The sequence below is a fragment of the Cucumis melo genome, chromosome 7, assembly GCF_025177605.1.
Source record: "Cucumis melo cultivar AY chromosome 7, USDA_Cmelo_AY_1.0, whole genome shotgun sequence".
In the NCBI taxonomy this organism is placed as follows: domain Eukaryota; kingdom Viridiplantae; phylum Streptophyta; class Magnoliopsida; order Cucurbitales; family Cucurbitaceae; genus Cucumis; species Cucumis melo.
Genome location: NC_066863.1, coordinates 3,663,395 through 3,683,583, shown reverse-complemented (window position 1 = coordinate 3,683,583; position 20,189 = coordinate 3,663,395). Strand labels below are relative to the sequence as shown.

The 20,189-nt window shown below is 34.3% G+C and overlaps 3 protein-coding genes across 4 annotated transcripts; 1 reads left to right on the top strand and 2 right to left on the bottom strand.

Annotated features, from left to right (window-relative positions):
• Window positions 1-7,893: 7,893 nt before the first annotated feature.
• Window positions 7,894-9,936, top strand: LOC103501840 (probable small nuclear ribonucleoprotein F). Of its 2 annotated transcripts, XM_008465555.3 has the most exons (6): window positions 7,894-8,141; window positions 8,329-8,416; window positions 8,495-8,532; window positions 9,017-9,081; window positions 9,454-9,566; window positions 9,660-9,936. In XM_008465555.3, exons 1-5 carry the CDS (start codon window positions 8,139-8,141, stop codon window positions 9,521-9,523), a joined length of 264 nt encoding a protein of 87 aa, XP_008463777.1. In that variant the 5' UTR covers window positions 7,894-8,138; the 3' UTR covers window positions 9,524-9,566; window positions 9,660-9,936. The 2 variants fall into 2 exon arrangements, with proteins under 2 accessions (XP_008463777.1, XP_008463776.1); XM_008465554.3 differs by having other exon boundaries at window positions 7,898-8,141; window positions 9,454-9,936.
• A 2,158-nt stretch (window positions 9,937-12,094) lies between these two features.
• LOC103501839 (probable leucine-rich repeat receptor-like serine/threonine-protein kinase At3g14840) lies at window positions 12,095-19,497 on the bottom strand. The gene is made up of 22 exons (XM_051087649.1): window positions 19,060-19,497; window positions 18,902-18,970; window positions 18,730-18,801; window positions 18,576-18,647; window positions 18,361-18,432; window positions 18,180-18,251; window positions 18,019-18,090; window positions 17,843-17,917; window positions 17,700-17,771; window positions 15,917-15,994; window positions 15,738-15,803; window positions 15,565-15,627; window positions 15,445-15,480; window positions 15,307-15,347; window positions 14,736-15,106; window positions 14,425-14,620; window positions 14,152-14,277; window positions 13,752-13,870; window positions 13,450-13,660; window positions 13,105-13,342; window positions 12,847-12,997; window positions 12,095-12,723 (listed from the first exon to the last, which is right to left on the bottom strand). Exons 1-22 carry the CDS (start codon window positions 19,137-19,139, stop codon window positions 12,712-12,714), a joined length of 2,364 nt encoding a protein of 787 aa, XP_050943606.1. The 5' UTR covers window positions 19,140-19,497; the 3' UTR covers window positions 12,095-12,711.
• Window positions 12,374-12,694, bottom strand: LOC127143811 (probable LRR receptor-like serine/threonine-protein kinase At1g07650). Its single transcript, XM_051087705.1, has one exon. It carries the CDS (start codon window positions 12,692-12,694, stop codon window positions 12,374-12,376), a length of 321 nt encoding a protein of 106 aa, XP_050943662.1.
• Window positions 19,498-20,189: the final 692 nt, after the last annotated feature.

Sequence of the window (20,189 nt, the reverse complement as noted above, 5' to 3'; positions counted from 1 at the left end):
GCCCAATGTTAAGGAAACCCTAGTTTTAGGGTTTCCTTAACACGATTTCACTCTTCCTTCGAACGGCGATACGCGTGTTCGTGAATCTGGTTTCCTGCTTCAGCGCAATCCGTCTTCGATTTATCCTTCAAACTGATTTCATTTCGTCCTTCAGCGCAATCCGTCTTCGATTTTTCCTTGAAACCGATTTCATCTTCTTCTCAACCCTTATTCCTCGATATTTTTTCCTTTTTCTTTCTTTCTGTCATCTCCCGCATGGAAACCACGAACCGTTTCGTCTTCTACCTCATGTTTTCTAGGGTTTCTATTCGTTCATCCAATGTCCGGTCGATTTTGGTTTTTTTCCTTTCATCCTCTAATACACTCGTTCGTTTCGTCTTCTCCCTCAAGTTTTGTATGGTTTCTGTTCGTAATCTTTTGTCCGGTCGATTAGGGTTTTTTCCGTTTCATCCTTTAATCCATTCGATGGTTTCGTCTTCTCCCTCAACCTTTAATCCATTCTGCCCTTGCATTTTCGCGATGAAACCGGATTTCGTTACGTCGAATCTCTCTCTAAATCTCTCTCATCCGTCTCTCTCACTCCGAAAGGGCTTCTGTGTTCGTTGAAGCCGACGAATTCGTTGGCTCCGAACACGATTTCCTTTTTGGAATCGTGGCTTTTGGCTCCTTGAAACCTTCTTGCCGCCGTGGTTCGTTTATGCTCTCGGGTCCTTCGATTGGCAATAGGACAGATTCTTCACGTAGCCATTGGAGCTTGGTAGGGAGGTTTGGAGTTCTCAATCCACTTTTTTTTAAAGCCGATGATGAGTTATAATTTCTGCTGAATTGTTCTCTATTGTTTACCAATGTGTTATGTGTTCTGTATTGTTACCTATGTCTTCTGTGTTGTTCTGTATTGTTTACCTATCTGTTGTCTGTTCTCTATTGTTTACCTTTGTGTTGTCTGTTCTCTATTGTTTACCTTTATGTTGTCTGTTCTCTATTGTTTACCTTTCTGTTGTCTGTTCTCTATTGTTTACCTATGTATTCTGTGTTCTCTATTGTTTACCTATGTATTCTGTGTTCTCAATTTTTTAGCTATGTGTTATTTTTTAATGAATGTATGCAATTCCGGCCATGATGAGTTCAAATTTGTGTAATACTCTTACAATTGTTGTTTTTTTTTTACAATTGTTTTAGTATTACCTCTCTGTGTACAATTGTTTCATTTTCAAATTTGTTACATTAATTTTCAATTCTTCTATTGTTCTGTATATGTATTGTTTCTATTATTTTGCCATGTCTTATTGCTTTACTGTTGTCTCTTCCATGTCTTTTTAGTGTATGGATTTGACTTCACATTTCCTTACAAAATTAATTTCACTCTTCTATTCTGTTTTATTGTTCTGTTACAAAATTTATTTTACTCTTCTCTGTATTCTTTCTGCCCAGTGTTGTCTCTTCTTCCTTTCTGTCCAGTGTTGTCTCTTCTTCCTTTCTGTCCAGTGTTGTCTCTTCCATGTTTTTGTAGGGTATGCTTCTGTTATAGGTTTCAGTATATAGGCTTTGACTATGCTATGCTTTATGTCAGTTGCAGAGAGATAGGGCCTGTATTTTATTGATAGTTGGCTGTACTTTGCTATTTTGGTCTTTATATTTTTGTTGACCTCCCTCCAAGTCCTATTAACTTGCCCCATCTTTCCCCTATATATTGGCACCTTTCCTCTTTTGATTCACTGCATTCTTCTTCCTCTTTGTATCATCTCTGTGGTTTTAAGTTACATTTTGTAAGTTCTCTTCTTCTTTACTGTTACCATGTGTCTTTTGTACCCTCTATGTGCTTGTAACTTATCTTTTGTATTCATTACCGTTACCATGTACGTTGTCTCTTCCATGTCTTTTTAGTCTATGGTTTTTGCTATATGTTTTCTATACATTTCTGTCCTTTATTTATTTTCCTATAACTATGATGGAATTCCATTCATTTTTTTGGAATGGAATCAAAACTCTGAGGCTACTAAATTAAAATCAATCTTATTTTTACGGTTTCCCGATTCAATCTTCATTTGGAGTTTAATTTTTCGTCCTAAAAAGGTATGTATATTTAATTTTTTTTTCATACGTTTTTTATTGTGTTTTAATTACAAATAATAATCATATTCTTCTCTTATGTAGGACGTTGCGACGAAGAAGTTCGAAATTATTTGAAGAGGTACTCTTGTAATAGCCGTTTGTAGGCTTTGATAATGTATTTTATTTTTTTTCGTTTATTTCCGGTTTTGTATAATTTTATAATAAACATTTTGTATATAGAACATTCGGGTTAATTTGTTACATAATGTATCCTTTTAATTTTCTGTTTTTTAACAATTTTTTTTTCTATATAGTAATAAAGTTTGTACAAATGTGTTTGAAGCTTTCAAAATTTAGTACACACGTTCCAAAGTTTAATCACATTTTTTTTCGTAATTTATTCCAAACCGTTTTAAACATAAATTATAACTTTTATTTTTCTACCAACAAATAATTAAAAAGTGTAATAAAAACTATTGTATATAGAATTGAGAGTTCGTGGCCTTATAAAAAGTTTTGCAAGTTGTAAGAACTATAAAATGGACATAGGTTGAGAAAATAGAGATAAAAAAACTCTCCAACGAAAATGTATTTATTTCTTTCATAAAAAAACATAAATGATATATTATTTATTTCACTTCAAATAGTTTGTATTTTGTTAATTTATATTTGAAGATCAAATGTTGAGATTAGTAATTATGAGCAATATAGAAGTCATAAAAAAATTCATATACATTCTAAATAATTAGGTTATGTAGCATATTGTGAAATAATTAGGTTAAAAAAAATATATACATTGAAAATACGTTTTTTCCTAAAAAGAAAAAAGAAAATAGGTTATGTAGCATATTGTGACGTTAAAGAAAGAAAAAATGTTGGTGATTTTCAAACTTTTTTCCCATTCTCGATTCTAATGTTCTTAAGCCTCATTTAATACTGATTTTTATATTTAATTTAAAACTAATGAAACTTCAACTTTTTATAAAGTTATTTTATTCTCACACATTTGTATGAAATTGTATTTTAACCACAAAGTTATTAATATGTTTTCACCACATACTTTTTTATTTTATTTTTACCTTATTTATGTTTCGTTGAATTTTTTTTTTTCCAACAAATTTCATTTCTATTTTTAAAATACTTATTTTAGAACTAAAATAGATTGTAAAAATTGTTGAAATAACCTTCTTTATTGTTCGGTTTTCAATTGTTGAAATAATCTAATTTTTTTGTTTTATGTTTATAGTTTTACTAAATAGGGATATTACTAAGTTTACATATCTTTTTACAATATATCGATATTGTACTAATTTTAAATAGTACATGTTTTTAGGGAACTTTACATACATTGTAATGGATGAACAAACACTTATTGGAGTTCTAACTGCATTCACGTTGGCCAAACGTCAGATTTTACTAACGTTGGAGCTATTAATGAACAACAATAAGCGTCTCCCACATACACCGCCCGATACACGCCATAGAATTAGGGAGCTTGCTTACTTTCGCATGATACACGAGTCAGATCTTGTGTGTCGGCAAAGCACGCGGATGGATAGGCGAACATTCGCAATTCTATGCCATTTACTTAGAAATGTCGCTGGTCTTTCTTCAACTGAAATTGTCGATGTTGAGGAAATGGTAGCAATGTTCTTGCACGTCCTCGCTCATGACGTGAAGAACCGCGTCATACAACGAGAATTTGTACGCTCCGGTGAGACAGTATCTCGACATTTCAACATCGTATTGTTGGCTGTTCTTCGACTGTACGAGGAGTTGATAAAGAGACCTGTTCCGGTAACAAGTAACTGCAATGATCAACGTTGGAAGTGTTTCGAGGTGGGCATCCTAGAAGTTCACTATAATTGACCTTTAGGTACATCGCAGTTAATTCATTGTGTTCCTTTCAACCTGCAGAACTGCCTTGGCGCGTTAGACGGGACGTACATAAAGGTGAACGTCCCCGCAGGAGATCGGCCTACTTTCAGAACGCGTAAGGGGGAAATTGCCACAAACGTTCTTGGGGTCTGTGACACGAAAGGGGATTTCGTTTATGTCCTCGCCAGTTGGGAAGGATCTGCAGCAGACTCGCGGATCCTACGTGATGCGATTTCACGAGAAAATGGACTACAAGTGCCAAAGGGTATATCATGTTTATAATAAAACACCGTCGCTTCCTACTTACCTATTTAAAGTTCATAAACAAACCATTTAATAACAGGATATTATTATCTGTGCGATGCTGGATATCCAAACGCGGAGGGGTTTCTCGCCCCGTACAGAGGCCAGCGGTACCATTTGCAAGAGTGGCGTGGTGCTGCAAATGCGCCAACAAATGCAAAAGAGTACTTCAACATGAAGCACTCCTCCGCAAGGAATGTTATTGAGCGCGCGTTCGGTGTTCTAAAGGGTCGTTGGGCCATTCTTCGTGGAAAGTCGTATTATCCCCTGCAAGTCCAGTGTCGCACCATTCTAGCATGTGCGTTGCTTCACAATTTGATCAACAGGGAAATGACATATTGCGACGACGTTGAGGACGAGGACGAGGGGGACTCCACGTACGCAACGACCACCGCTTCAGAAGACATTCAGTACATTGAGACAACAAACGAGTGGTCTCAGTGGCGCGACAACCTAGCCACATCGATGTTCACCGATTGGCAGTTCCGTAACGCTTAGCTAAGACAAATTTAGATAACAAGTTTTTTATGACTTCGTCGCAATTCTATCGTGTCTAACATGTACTGTAAAAACTAATATGGCCTGTTGCATATGTATTGTACGCGTGCCATAATTTGTATCATGCCTATTTTACTTTGGAGTTTAATGGTGAAATTACTTATGTACTGCATGTATTTTTTCTAATTTCTGATTCTCAGTATGTCAACCTCAAATCGTGCACCGAGACATGTTTGGACGAGGGAGGAGGAGGGGACTCTTGTCGAATGTTTAATGGAGCTAGTGTCAATGGGGGGCTGGAAATCAGATAATGGTACATTCCGCCCAGGATACCTTGCGCAGTTGGTACGCATGATGGCAGAGAAACTACCTGGATGTCAGGTACGAGCAACAACTGTAATTGATTGTAGGATCAAGACACTGAAGCGAACGTTCCAGGCCATTGCCGAAATGCGGGGCCCAGCGTGCAGTGGCTTTGGGTGGAACGATGAAGAGAAATGCATCGTTGCGGAGAAGGAATTATTCGATAATTGGGTTAGGGTATGGAATATAATTTAAACGTCACACAACGTTCACAATTTACATTTAGTAAACAATTTTTAAATTAGTACTCCTACGTCATATTTTTTTTTCTGCCCGCAGTCGCATCCTGCAGCGAAAGGACTCCTGAACAAACCATTCCCGTATTACGACGAGCTTACATATGTATTTGGTCGCGATAGGGCGACCGGTCGGTTCGCTGAGTCATTCGCGGACGTGGGGTCTAACGAGCCTGGTGGCGGATATGACAGATTTGATATGGGGGATGGAAACGAGGACTTCCCGCCCGTGTACAGCCAGGGAGTTGACATCTCGCAGGACGATGTACGTGCATCCCGACCTTCTCGCGCTTCACAGGGTAGGACCGGATCAAGTGGATCGAAGAGGAAGAGGGGAAGTCAGCGAGACTTCGAGCTTGAAGCGATACATCTGGCGCTCGACCAAACAAACGAGCAACTCAGGCAGATTGCGGAGTGGCCAGCACGCAACCTTGCAAATGACAACCACGTGCGCACGGAATTTTTCCGCATATTGCGTGAGATGCCAGAACTTACGAGTTTTGGATAGGGCGTTATTGCAAAGACATCTTTTGTCTCGTATGGACGACCTTCGGGGTTTCGTACTCATGCCTGAGGATGAAAGGGAGGGCTTCTGTAGAGTCCTCCTACGAGACATAGAGAGATAGTTTCTGTTTGTAGTGACCTGTGTTGCTTATTATTTCGTTACGTTTTTTTCTGTATCATGTATTCGATGGTTTATGCATTTTGTATTGTCAAGAACTTCTTTTCTTCATTCCTAATGTTTATTTTAAATGAAAGAAACTAGTCACAATTTTCGAAAAGCGTTATAACGGCTATTTATATAGGTCTAAAATTGAATGACTTCGCTATCGCCCATTAGAAATATTGAATAATTTTTTAATCTTTATAAGAAATTAATTGTAATAAATTTATCACAATATGTTCAGAAATTTATTTTAATTTGGCCAACTGTATATATTAATTTAATAACATTACACATACAACAAATAAAATAGGAGAATAATACGGATTCGAGGATTTCGTAAAAAAATATGCAATAATTTTTTTATGATATTTACAATTGAATTTAAAAATATTATACCACATAAAAAATTAATTAACCCAACCCATTTAACAATTTTCCCAAATAAAATTTATCACAAAATCCATATAAACCTACCCACCTAACCCTTCCCCCAAACACATTTTATCATAAAATTCCCATTAAACTACCCACCTAACCTTTCCCCAAACACATCTTATCATAAAATCCCCATTAATCCTCCCCACCTAACCCTTCCCCCAAACACATTTTATCATAAAATCCCCATTAACTCTTCCCACCTAACCCTTCCCCCAAACACATATTATCATAAAACTACCTTTTTAAACCCTTCCCCCAAACAAGGGTTATGATAAAACTAGGTTTAACTTAACACTAGTTTTATCTTAACACTAACCCTTCCCTAAATCAACCCTTCCCCCAAACGCACCCTTAGATTTTATCTATGGTTAAATAGAACCTAAAATTTTACTATATTTTATAAATATTTTCAATCTTTGGTCATTTACAATAATTTTACTATATAATTTTCATAGTAAATAAATCAAATACACATAATTTTAGGGCTATTTTTTCATTTTACTTCAAATACTTATTATCCTAGGTAAATAATATAAAGAAAGTTATTACAAAATTTAACTACGTGTATCACACATGTTTTTAGGTAGTCGAACTAAAATACGTGTTTGAACTGATTTTGTATGTACTTGAAAATACTTATTTTATACTAATAAATACTTGTTTAAGGATTTAGAAAATCAATCCAAATAAGTTCAAGCGAAGGATATTCTCTTCCACAAGTTTTTTTCTTTTTTAAGAAGACAACCATTTAAATTGCACTTAATTAGTGAAACAAAACCTTGAGAGGTAGTTTATCTGTATGCTTAAAAGGACATTGAGAAAAGTTTGGGTGGATAGGATAGTCTTTTAGAATTAAAACAATAAAATGATCGTTCAAACTTCAAAGACTGACATAATTGTTCTACGTAATTAGCTCAATCAGTAGGATCCGGTTGCTGTATAGAACTTGTTTTCTAAGACTAACATCAGTTCTTTAGGTTACAGTACTAAAAATATGTCCTTAAGTTATGTAATTTGTGTTTATTATATTGAAAATAACATTTTGAAATTTCACACAAAAATTATTCAAATATTAGTGTTGGTAATATATAATGGAAATTTAGACTATTACATAATTATTATGAGTTGGCTTAGTGGTACAGGAAAAAAGTCATAGTAATTAATTTCATACGAGTTTCCTTACACGAATATATATATAAAAAAATTTGGACCATCATAGTGATTAGGGATTAATTTAGCATACATATACTTAGATAAATAGGAAAATTATTGAAAATGACAAAACTATTATAAATATTTACAAAATATAGTAAAATATCAGATTCTATCATCGATAGAAATCTATTAAATGCATTGATAGAAGCCTATCTCGATAAAATTTAGAATTTTATTATATTTTGTAAATATTTTGTTTTATTACGCTATACTTGAGAATGTCCTTTAATATGTATATGGTTGGATTCGGTTTGGTTGAACAGTTAAGAAATGAAGAGAAATTAGAATAAAGAAAAGAAACGAAAAAAACCCTAAACCTCTCTCCCTTTCCCTCCCTTGTGTCTTCAACCGTGCATTAGCCGCAGCCCTCTGATCGTTTCAGTGCAGTCGCCGACCAAGCCCTTCCCCATCGTTTTCTTCTTCCTCTTCCCTGTTTCGACCGTCAACTCACGTCGACCACGAGTCCGCCCTTGTAACATTTCGGAACCATGGTAAGCAAGAATTTTCGATCTGGAACAATTGCTATTGTTAATGTACCCTTATGTAGTATTAGATTATTGGATGAATTTTTCTGTTGATTTCACTGAGTTTTGGTTGTTTAATTTCTCTAACCCCTCCATTTTTCCTTGATTCGTAAATGACGTTTAATTCTTTAATATGGTTGTTTGGTCAATGTAGAGCATCCCAGTTAACCCGAAGCCATTTTTGAACAATTTGACTGGAAAGACTGTGGTTGTTAAACTCAAGTGGGGAATGGAGTACAAAGGTTTGCTTCTATCTGCTGTTTGATTTCCTCTTTTCTCTTGACTGCTAGAGTTTGTACTTACTTTCCTTTACATTTCAGGATTTCTTGTCTCGGTGGACTCGTACATGAACTTGCAGGTGTGTTTTCTACTTCAATTGAAACAAATGTAGATATTTTTCTTGGGTCTTCCTCTACTTCAGGACTTAGTTTATAGCTTAGCCATCCGTCAACTATTTTTGAATCTAATGAATTTGTGTACTCTACGAGAAGGAAATTTAGTGTAATTGTCTTTTTTCTTGAGAGATTGTTCAAATGTAGGATTGATGGATACTTTGTTTTTCATCTCTGAATCTATTTTGATGTGTTCTGCTTGTATTAAAAGTTTCCTCTTCCAACTATTTATCATTTTCTGATTTCACAGTGCTATGAAATAATCTAATTTGTAAGTTCATTTGTTCTAAAATATAGATCATTAACGGTTACAAATTAAAAGATGTGAAGTAGAATCAACCTTTTCGCTGAATTTTTTGTTTTGATAATTAGAAAATTCATTTGAAATTGGTTTCCAAATAAGACCATAGTTTCTTTCGGTGGCTGATTTCTACAACTCTTCAAATGCAGCTTGCCAATACTGAGGAATATATCGACGGGCAGTTTACTGGGAGTCTTGGAGAAATATTGATCAGGTAGCCTTCTGATTAATTGAAATCACAATATCCAATGCATCACTTCTTATTTGCACGTAGTAATATGATAGGAATGCTATTAGGAACATCATAACATTGCCAAGTGTATATTATACTTTCCCAAGTATAAGAAAAAGGAAAAGCGAGAATTGTTTAGTAGTTTAAGGCTTGAGTGAGCATACTCGAGAGAGGGAAAGTTCCGAATACCTCAAATACTTTATTATCTTATAGTTTTATATTTGAGCATATTTGCAAGGTTATGTGTTTTTAGTCTTTGTCTGGTGCATATGGTGGACTTGGTCATGCTCAAGGAAGAATTCTTCCCCGATTTCTGACATCAAACTTGACAATTTTCCTTTTCTTTCCTGGTAGGTGTAACAATGTTCTTTATCTTCGAGGAGTACCAGAGGATGAAGAGATAGAAGATGCCGAGCGTGACTAGCATGTAAATCTTAGCAGCTTTTCGTTGTCGCAGTAACAGTGAAGTATGTAGCTTTTCAGTCTTCTAGTTTTTCTTTCTTCTGTTGTGCTTAATTTGTTTCTTTTGTTATTGATACTCTGTTTATGCTGTCTCAAAGGTCGGGAACTTTCTTCTTTGGTTGATTTCAAACCTGCAACAATGGTAGATTAAGTATTCTTGACTCTCAAAGTAACATCTATTTTTCCGGGTAGCTTGAATTGCTTTAGTTTTCTACAAAAGAAATAGTTGAGCTTTTAATAGTTTGTTCATGCGGAATGCAAAGGGTTGGAATATATTTGTGACCTTGTACTTCTTAGATTGGCCAAGTTTCAAAATTTACATGTCACGTTCATCTAATAGCATGAATAATGTATTATCTACTTGTGTTTTTCCCATATGTGCCATAGATACGTTATAATACTCTTGTAGATGCAAATGGCAATCTTGTGATTCTAAATCAATACTGATCAATTTGTTTTTTTTTTATTGTCTTTGTACAATGTTTTTGATCTTTTTGGATGAAAATTATTTTGAAACTTATTTTTTTTCCTTTTTAAACAATAAATTTTCTTCGAAAATGGTGAGAGTTATGCTAAAGTAATAAATGAGTAAACAAATACAATTTAGTACATAGAACAATTAAATGAAATTATCTCCGATGAGTTTTCTCACTCGTATTTTGTCCTATACAAAAGTTGACATTCATCTCAAAGCATGGTTTAAATCCGTGAAAATCAATTTTAATGGTACAAAAATCAAATTTTTACATGTAAGTTAAACATTAAACTAACTTTACATGATTTAATGCATGTTTGAAAATAATAATTTTTTTTTCATTTTTCATTACTATTTGAGATTAATTTTAAACAAGAGAAGTGATTTTACTCCTTTCAAAATCAAGGAAGTTTCTCTAATTCTGACAAATGCAGGATAGAAAAATGTAAATATCTAATATCATACTTTAGAGTCGATACATGACATGTTTATAGTTTAAAGTTGCAATTTACATTTGAAACGCACGATCTTTTAGCTCTTGGACGAGTAAATACTAAACTTGAGAGCAATAATCATAGTAGATTTGTTTAAGCATCGATTCTGTGATGATGATAATTTTCTATGTTAGTGATAATTACCTTCTAAATATCTTTATAATGGAATGATGTTTGCTTTTAGGCATAAATCTCCATGACTTTGTTTTTGGTTTAATCCCAAAATTGAACCGATAGAGATAGATGTCTTCAATTATATACTATCATTATTGTCTTATTTTACCAATGTGGGATTTCAGTCGTATTTCTAACCCTTTAGTTTCCATGACTCCAACATACAAACCAGTTTTCCTTGTAATTGATCATACTTGAACATATTTAGAAGATATGTAAATTAACGGTTACAATAATAAGATGCCTCTTAGCTGCCACAAACAACTACTCTTCTTTTTTTCTTTTTTCTTTTTTGGGATAGAATTCATGGTTTTGGTTTGTAAAAACTTTCCATAAAATTCTGCCTACATTCTTCATTCTTTAATTGTAATTAGAATAGCTAACATTTCTGTCCAAACTTACTCTTGAAGTTTGAAACAACGATCTGTTTGTGTATTTGCATTCTAACTTGAGGAAGACTATATCCTTTTAATTTATCTTTTTATTTTTTTGAAATATGAAGTTAGGCTGAGAGAATTCAGAAAGTCATACTACTCAAACTCAGCTTTTGAGTAAGCACAATAACTTGAACACATCAACAACTTTCCTCCATCTCTATCAACAGCTAAAGCAATCTTCAAATTGGCTATACGGTTAAGCATAATAGTTCCATAAAATAATCTTTAGTTGGTAACTACAACATGTGGGAAGCCCAATGTCCATTCCACCAAAATAATCGTTCTTGTATAAGAGGAAAAAAAATGTTCTTGTATAAGAAAAAAGAAAATACTTAGATGCATCTAGACTATAATCATTTGTATGCATTCCACTCATTGTCCAATCACATTTTACCAATAAGAAAAGCTAAGCTATTTCATTTTGGATAATACTTAAATGCATCTCAAGGTGCACTCATCTCTATGCATACCATTTTTATCACTCACAACAAAAGAGAATTAAAATATTATAGAAAAGAGAAAAAGAAGAATTTGTCACATGTCAAAGTATGATACTTGAGTTCATCTTACTCATCTTTATACATCCTTTCTTACTATTCACATAAAAAACTATTAAAATATTTCAAAAGAAGGAAAAAGAAAAAGAGTAAAATCTATCTCATGATAAATTATGACAAAGATAAGTGTTTTTCGAAATGGATACTCCTCGAAATGAATGCTAAGTGTTTTCCTTACAAGTATTCTTAACGTTTTTTATGTACCTGATTGGAGTGGAGGCACAAAAAGTATGTGTTGTTTTTCATCCTATATCTTGGTTGTCTACCTATTTGTGAGAAGCTGCAACATCGTTTAAAAGATTGCCATTGTTGGAAAACTTGTTAGTAATCAATATACATCTGCTTCTTCCATCGCTGACTAGAATATATAATTGCTCATAGAGAATCTTATGAAAATTATAATTAAAAATAAATAAATTACCTCTCAATTGTTCTTAAATATCTTTTACAACTTTTTCGTATGTACACTTTCTTCTCAGAAATGTAATCAACATTTCATCAATATTTTAACAAATTTTGCCTAAGATTTCCATCCGTATCCATATTTGAAACTTTGAAAAGGAGTTTGCCCTGTTACCTTCTTACATTGAATAATTGAATCTTACATTGATTAATTGAAATGAACCACAAAATCAAAGCTTAAACATATTTTATACCATTGCAAATGCAGTCGAGCTAGTTTCTGCTCTTCATTGATATCGAAGAACTGGTTGATCCCATGTTTATGAACGATAGGCTCTCAGTATTGTTCTTGTCGTTGGTTACCGTTTCATTCTGCTGAATAAGGGTCCATATTGCCTTCATCTCTTTTCTCATGTCATCTGGATCTGAAATCAATTCCTTGACAGAAACCTTACCTTCCAGCATGCTCACTACAGAGGACATTGTAGGTCTTGCCGAGGGAGAGACATTGGTGCAAAGAAAAGCAATATTCATCATTTTCATTGCCTCTTCCTCGTTGAAGTTTGACCCCAACTTAGGATCAACTAGGTCCATTAGACTCTCTCTCTCTTTCAACACAGAGCCTGCCAACAGAGCATAAATTAACTGAAATGAGATATATTCCCCTTAGTTTCATTACCATGGTCGACTAAAAGAAATGATCAAGCACAACAAATAAAATTGGTAAAGAAACGAAATCAAGTTACCCAATCAAGAAGATAAAGGCATTTATCCTTTGACCGATGTATAGTGTTGCTCCTTCCACTAACTATTTCTAATGCCACGATACCAAAGCTATAAACATCTGCTTTCTCCGTTAGATAGCCTCGTGTCGCATATTCTGGTGCCATATATCCACTGAAAAGTATGCAAAAGTATAACATTAGGCATAAAAATACTAAGAAGCAGCATATAAGTTAGTTTATTTGTAAATGCAGAAAAAATAATTTAATCATAGTGCTCACAACGTTCCAGCAATCCGGGTGCTAATATGAGTGTTTTCCTCTTCATCAAGCTTGGCCAAACCAAAGTCGGAAATCTTTGGGTTGAGATTTTTATCTAACAACACATTAGTACCTTTGATATCTCGGTGAACAATCTTCAACCTTGACTCCTCGTGCAGAAAAGTTAAACCTTTGGCTATGCCAATACAAATCTTTTTCCTTGTTGGCCAATTCAAGTTTAATTGGCATTCTTGAGATCCTTCAATTTTTTATATTGAGGAAGATGGTCAATCGTTACAATAATTAACCGACTAAATGTATTCACAATTCTAATTAGTTATTCAAAGCCTATAAGGCAAAACTTACCAAAGAGAGCTTGCGCAAGACTGTTATTTTCCATATATTCATATACAAGCAAAAGTTGATCTGCTTCGGTACAACATCCATGCAGTTTAACTAGATTTGGGTGGTTCAAAGAAGATATCAAGCCTATCTCATTCACAAATTCACGGTTTCCTTGCCTTGATTTCGCAGAAAATTGCTTCACCGCAATCATGGTACCATCTAGAAGAATACCCTATATTTTCAAAGGAAAAATTGCACCCTGTCATCAAAATCTATGTAAGAAAAGTTTCTAGCTAAGTTAAATGTTGTATTAGTGATAACACCTTATAAACAGGTCCAAAACCACCTTCTCCTATCTTATTGGAAATGTCAAAATTATTTGTCGCAGCTCTGATTTGCTTTAGTGTAAATGAGCCAATTAGAAAATTTTGAATCTTCAAATCTGCATAGGAAGCAGCAAGTTAGAAAGAAAAGTAAAAAATCTATGAAGCTATCTATTTTGGTGATAACAAACAGATTTTTAGATAGCTTTCCATGTTTGTCCTTTCCAAAAGGAATAGAATCTCGCACTACATTTATTTTTGGCATATTGAACACCAATTTATAACTTTTTTATATTAAATAGTTAAAATTGGATACCAAGAGACCAATTATTCTTAACACATCATTCACAAGTTTCCCGACAAAAATTAAAATTCCTAATTACCTTGTTGATGTAAACACTTTTTCTTCCAAGACAGCCTCTCCACCACAAAATTCCAGGTGCCAAAATTATAACAAAAGCCACTACAACCAAAATTCCAACAACTGCTCCTACATGTGAGGTTTTTCGACCTTCTGATGGAGAGTCTGCATCGAGAAAGAAGACAATAATTACAAAAACGTAAGGGTGGCATCATGATATATGGATTAACTCATTAGCATGCAGTCCTATCATGTATAGGCAAAATATCTAACAGAGTTGTGAGAAGAGAATTAAGATGTCATTTGACCTACCAGGCTCTACTGAAATGGCAGAAATCAAAGGGCCATAGACTCCACTTGTCGGAATATTAGTTGTCCCCTTCCCAGCCCAATAAAATTGTATCTCCAAAATACCACTAGTAAGACTGACGGGAATTGAATATGTGTAATCTTTACCTGCACCACCAGCAGCGTTGACAATATTAAAATCCTTCAACACCCGCCTTCCCTGTAATATTAAAATTCAACCAAGGAACTTTGAGCTTGTAATGAGGAAATAATTTAATGCCATTTTTAAGCGGGGAGAAAATCTTTTAAGTGGAGAGCACAATGTCATTCTTTACCTGCACATAAACATAAAAAATGCGTCTTCCGAGGCTGCTATAATTTTTATCATTGGTGAACATTATTTCAGCAAAATGGAGCCTTATCGTGTAGTTTCCAATTGCCATGCAATATACATAGTATGTAAGAGACATTGGAGAAATTCGAGCAGTTTCATACAGTGTGGAATTTATCATAGAGAGTGCAGATGAATTCCTAGCAACATAGTCAGTGTCATAACCGTCCAAAAAACTGCCAGAATTGCTAAATGCCCAATTTGTTTCACTTGAGTAGAATTGTAATGGTTCGCCTGTATCTTCTTCTCCTTCAAACTTAACACCATCAATGGTTTCTTCCTTCCCACCACAATTAATATGGAGACGGGACTTAACTGAAAGAATACCAACAATACTATCAACATTACAAAAAGAAAGAAAAACTTGATTTGCACTTTGCATCTTTTTAATGGGAAATAGAACGTCTGCCTTCTATAGTTGGCAAAACATTCACGTTTTCAAATTTCAGCATTCTCCCAATCTCTCCCAAAATTGCAAAAATCACCCATATGAATAGTGAAAATGTTTTAATCACCTTGGGCACAAGTGCGGTTCCGCAAACAGGATACAAGGTTACTGAGAAAGCAATAGCAGTTAGTACCAAATTAATATAACTGACATAGCAACAAAATAAACAAAGGTGATGCTTATATCCAAGAAAGACTAAACTTACGAATTATTGTCTAGCGAAGAGCTTGCAAATAGGTTTCTGCACGAGAAACGAAAGGACAAGTTGTATCTTCTAAAGAAAATTAGTACAGGAAGAAGGTATTCAACAGATTAAAAATCTTACACATTTTGATATCGACAGCCTGTATCCGGAGAGAGTGAATTAAATTTATTGTAAGAGAGATCACTGTGAAGAAAGATGTATGTGATCAATCATCTTCGTGAAGGTATATCAATCAAATAAACTTAACCTTTCCCATAATTCTCAATAAAGGGTAAAAATCTAAGGATTTTTACACTGTTGTTCCTTCACGCAGCATCCAATCAGGCATTGATCCATTTAGCAAGTTCCCAGTTAAAAATCTGAACAAGTAAATATTAGAAAATGAGTTTCGGCATAAAGTTTCAGCATCTGATCAGGCATTGATCCATGACTAGATGTAATTATCATTGAATTTTTGGCATAATTTTCTTACATTTTCTTGAATTGGAGTTGGACAAGGCTATGTAAACTAGGAGGAATCTGCCCACTCATTTTGTTGAAACAGAGGTCTCTGTAAGAGAAATTGGCAAGGAAAAAAGAGTCATGTGAAAATTAACCTCCAATTTCTCAGTCCCATATAACTGCAAGTAGGAATTAAGAACTAGTACGAAAGATGGCTACAATAGAATTTGTTCATAGAAGGTAACAGATATAGGTATTATTGAATGGTAACTTGCCCTAAGGCAATACAACTAACAAAAGAATAGGTATAAGTACTTGTAATAAGATTTATTCCAATCAATGATCAACAGGGTATCGGGATATCATAAGGAACTCCCTTACAATATAGGTGTTATTGAATAGTAACTTGCCCATCAATACAACCCTCCTATCTATGAGAAGATTCTCTATCAAGCAAAAAAAGATGAAAAACAACAAATTCCTATCCATTCATATATATATGCGCAGCCCCCCCTACAAAAATTCCCTCAACCACCTAATTGTCCCCACTGACCAATTACAGCCCTCCTTTCCTACCCCCACTCCCCAAGCACTAACTACCTTCCACAATTACTTTCTTACCTATCCTACGATATTGATGGATCATTAGTGGTCTAAAAGGTATCAGTAGGAATGACAATCAAGTTTTATTGATAGGTACAAACAGTTAGAAGAATGTGTTTATTATATTATAGTTTAGTAGACAGTTTGGTTTGAAAATTACGCTATGAGGCTCAATTAAAGTCAATGCAGAATTTCCATCATTAACTTTACAGCCGATTCAATAATCACGCATAATACAATTTGCCAACCCCTACGAATCCTTTTTGAACTTAAGGCGGTTATACTCCTCTAGTGATTTCCATCTCATATGTTGCTCTCCATGAATTTAACAAAATTACATTCTTGAAGCTATTATCTGGTCAGCATTCATTTACGTACAATTTTTTTTTAAAAAAATAGTAATATAAAAAGTAATTTTTGTGAATAACAAACAAAATTAAAGAAACTTCGGCACAATATTAAAAAATATTAATTATGATGATCCATGTCCACCAGGTCTATAGTAAAAAATCCAAAAATCTAAATAAATAAAGAGAGTTAGATTAATTATTCAAGAACATTGCATGGAACAAACCACCCATTGTTGTTTCAAAAAGACATTTAGTAAAACCAAGCAAAAGAGAATAGGGATGTCCTATGCCCCATTGTGTAAGTTATTTCTGGAAAAAAAACTTTTAAGTTCATTAGTTGCCATGCAAAGAATACAACAACTGCAAGAAGAGAAGAAATAAGTGATCATAATACTATTTCTGTAAATTCTAATGTAACTCATTAGTTACCGTAACAAAAATTTCAAAATTGTAATTGTTCATTAGGCTTTATTCTACTTTACTGGAGTATTTTTCTCTTATAAGACTCCTTTTTGTGGGATTGGTTTTCTTTTTTATAGCTTTGTATTCTTTTTCTCAATGGTTGTTGGCTTTTCATTAGAAAAAAGTGGTAATAATACTAAAAGTAGCATCAGGTCTTCCAAATTCCTAAAACTAGAAAATTTTCATTTATCCTGACAGAATTAATTCATTGCTAGACAATTCTTTTTCACCCTTCAGCAACCGAAGTGAACAATAGATTTTGAAATTTGTCCTGGCACATTTTTAGATTTTCGTGGAAGACATGAATAGCAATTCTATAAAACCTTTAATCTATATTAGTGTTAGAAGTAATTTATATGAGCAAGAAACTACACTGAAATGGAGGGAACTTAAACTGACAGGATCTCCAAAGATTTCATCCCACCAAAATAATCTGGCAGCTCTCCTGTTATATTGCAGTTTCTCAATACTCTGTAGGTAATCAAAGGAAATTAATTGTCTGAGGAGCATTCAACAAGTTATAAAGGAATTGAGCTGCTTACAAATAAACTAAGTAATTCAAATTATTAAGCGATGGAAAGGGAAACGAAGCTCCTCCATTCAAGTCACTTATTCTCCTGCATGTTAAAAATTAGCATATGTATAAGAAAAAATAAGATACATTTTTCTTTTCTTTTTCAGAAAATAATTAAACTATGATAACGAACTGCATACTAACAAGTCGGTCAAATTTGTCAAAAATCTGATTTCATAAGGAATAGGCCCGCCCAACCCACTTCCTTGAATCCCTCTGTCTCAATCAAAATACTCTAGTGAGAAACGATTCATGGTTATAATAAGGAATTTTTAAATAAACATAGAATATATTGAATTTCTTACAATGTATATACATTTACCCAAGTATGAATGAAGCTGGGTATTTCCCCTTCAAAGTTATTGTCGCTGATTTGGCTGCAAGGTTGAATTACAAACAGTTCAATAAAATTATTTCTGTACTATAAAAAATTGTACGAACTAATTTAGAAACAGAACTTGAAAACGAAAAATTTGAGAAGCTCACAAGTAGGTCAGATTGGTCAGCATTCCCAGAGAAACCGGTAGCTCCCCAGTGAAATTGTTCGAGGAAAGTCCTCTAAACAAACAGTTTCAAGTAGGATTGAGAATCCAGCTATTAGCTCTTTGGGCATATTCATGAGTTCAAGACTACTAATCAATTAACTATATCACAAGAACTTGCATTAAGGAATTTACAAGATTAGAATTAAATGGTCTTACAGCATTCTCAACTTGGACAAATTTCCAAGTGTTGAAGGTAAGCTTCCTGAAAGTTGATTGCTACCTAGGTGCCTAGATAAAAGGGAACAAAGGGGACAATTTTAATCATTCAAAAACTGAAATGAGAAGTAAAGGTGTGGTAATCAGAACTCACAGCCGTTTAAGAGTAGTGATGTTTCCAATCTCTTCTGGAATCGAACCCGTCAACCGATTTCCAAAAAGGTAACTGCAACATTTTAGATTAATCATTAGTATTACTTTACTCTCAAAATGAATTAGGGTAATCAGAAATGAAGAAGAAGAAGAAGAAAGGGAGGGAAGAATACATGTTGACAAGCTTTGTGGAACCCCATTCGCGAGGAATTTCACCGGCAAGATAGTTCAGAGTGAGATCACTGGATTAAGAAGAAGGAAAGAGATAAATGAAGAAAACCAAATGACGAACTCCATTGCAAAGAGAAGAAACAAAGGAATTAATACTTACAGCGTGTCCAAGTAAGGCAGCTTGAAGAGTTGCGATGGAAGTGTGCCCGCCAAACCCTGTGATCCCAGATATCTGTTCATGAATTTTGTTCAATTCAGTTACAATTTTGATCATATGAATAAATATACATCTTTTCTCTTTTTATCCAACTTTTGTTAGACATGCACAATGACCAATGCCCCAAGCTTTAAGGAAAATTGAGGTTCGATCACCACCAGAAAACATGCATTCCTAGAGATCGATTCCAAGCCGATCAGACCAATTAATCGATATTGTGTGTCACAATCATACTTAAAAAAAGTAGATTGTGATTCATTGTATAGCAACATGTGAGTGTTAATACATCAAACAAAGATAGAGGGTCAAGAGAAGTGTCATGATGCAATCGAGGAAAACAATGTATCATCCAACATACGAAGATATGAGGCACACGTATGTCAAGTTGAACATCAAGCAAGAGGATGAGCATCAATGTTACTAATGGTGTTAGTGACAAGCTTAGTGGGACTAGATGGCACCCTGGGCCATAACCTCGAAAGTCGGAGTTCCATCTTGAGTTTAGACAAGTGGCTCTAAATTATATGTATATAGATGAGATTTGTAAGCAAGTTGAATTTCATGTCAATTGGAGTTCAGATGAGTGGTCTACATTGGTGAATGATCATTCATTACATTGATATACAAGTGCGATAAACGGAAAATGTTTAAAATATTCTACAAAGGAAGGCATGGTGTCAGCTCTCCACCACCTCTATTTATGAGATTGCATATGTTTGTGTCATGGCTTGGATGAGTGTTGCAAGACAAGTGTCTTTGGTGTCTTCTATTAAGAATGAGAGTTTGTGGACAACGTTGGATAACGTAGGATGTGTTAGCATTGCAGCCCCTTCTCATGAGCTAGTAGTTTCAATATAACACTTGCAGCTTTGCTTTGGTATGAACTAAGAGTTCACACCTTGATATGTTTGGATGTATGGATGTCTAGAAAGTTTGAAGTCGAGAAGTTTCCCATGAGTTGGTTTACGATGGTTCTCAATAAGCAAAATGATACCTCAAGATGCCTTCATTGGGACTTGATAGTTCACAATTGGCATAACACTTGTCCAAGCTATTCAGGCAAGCATTGTAAT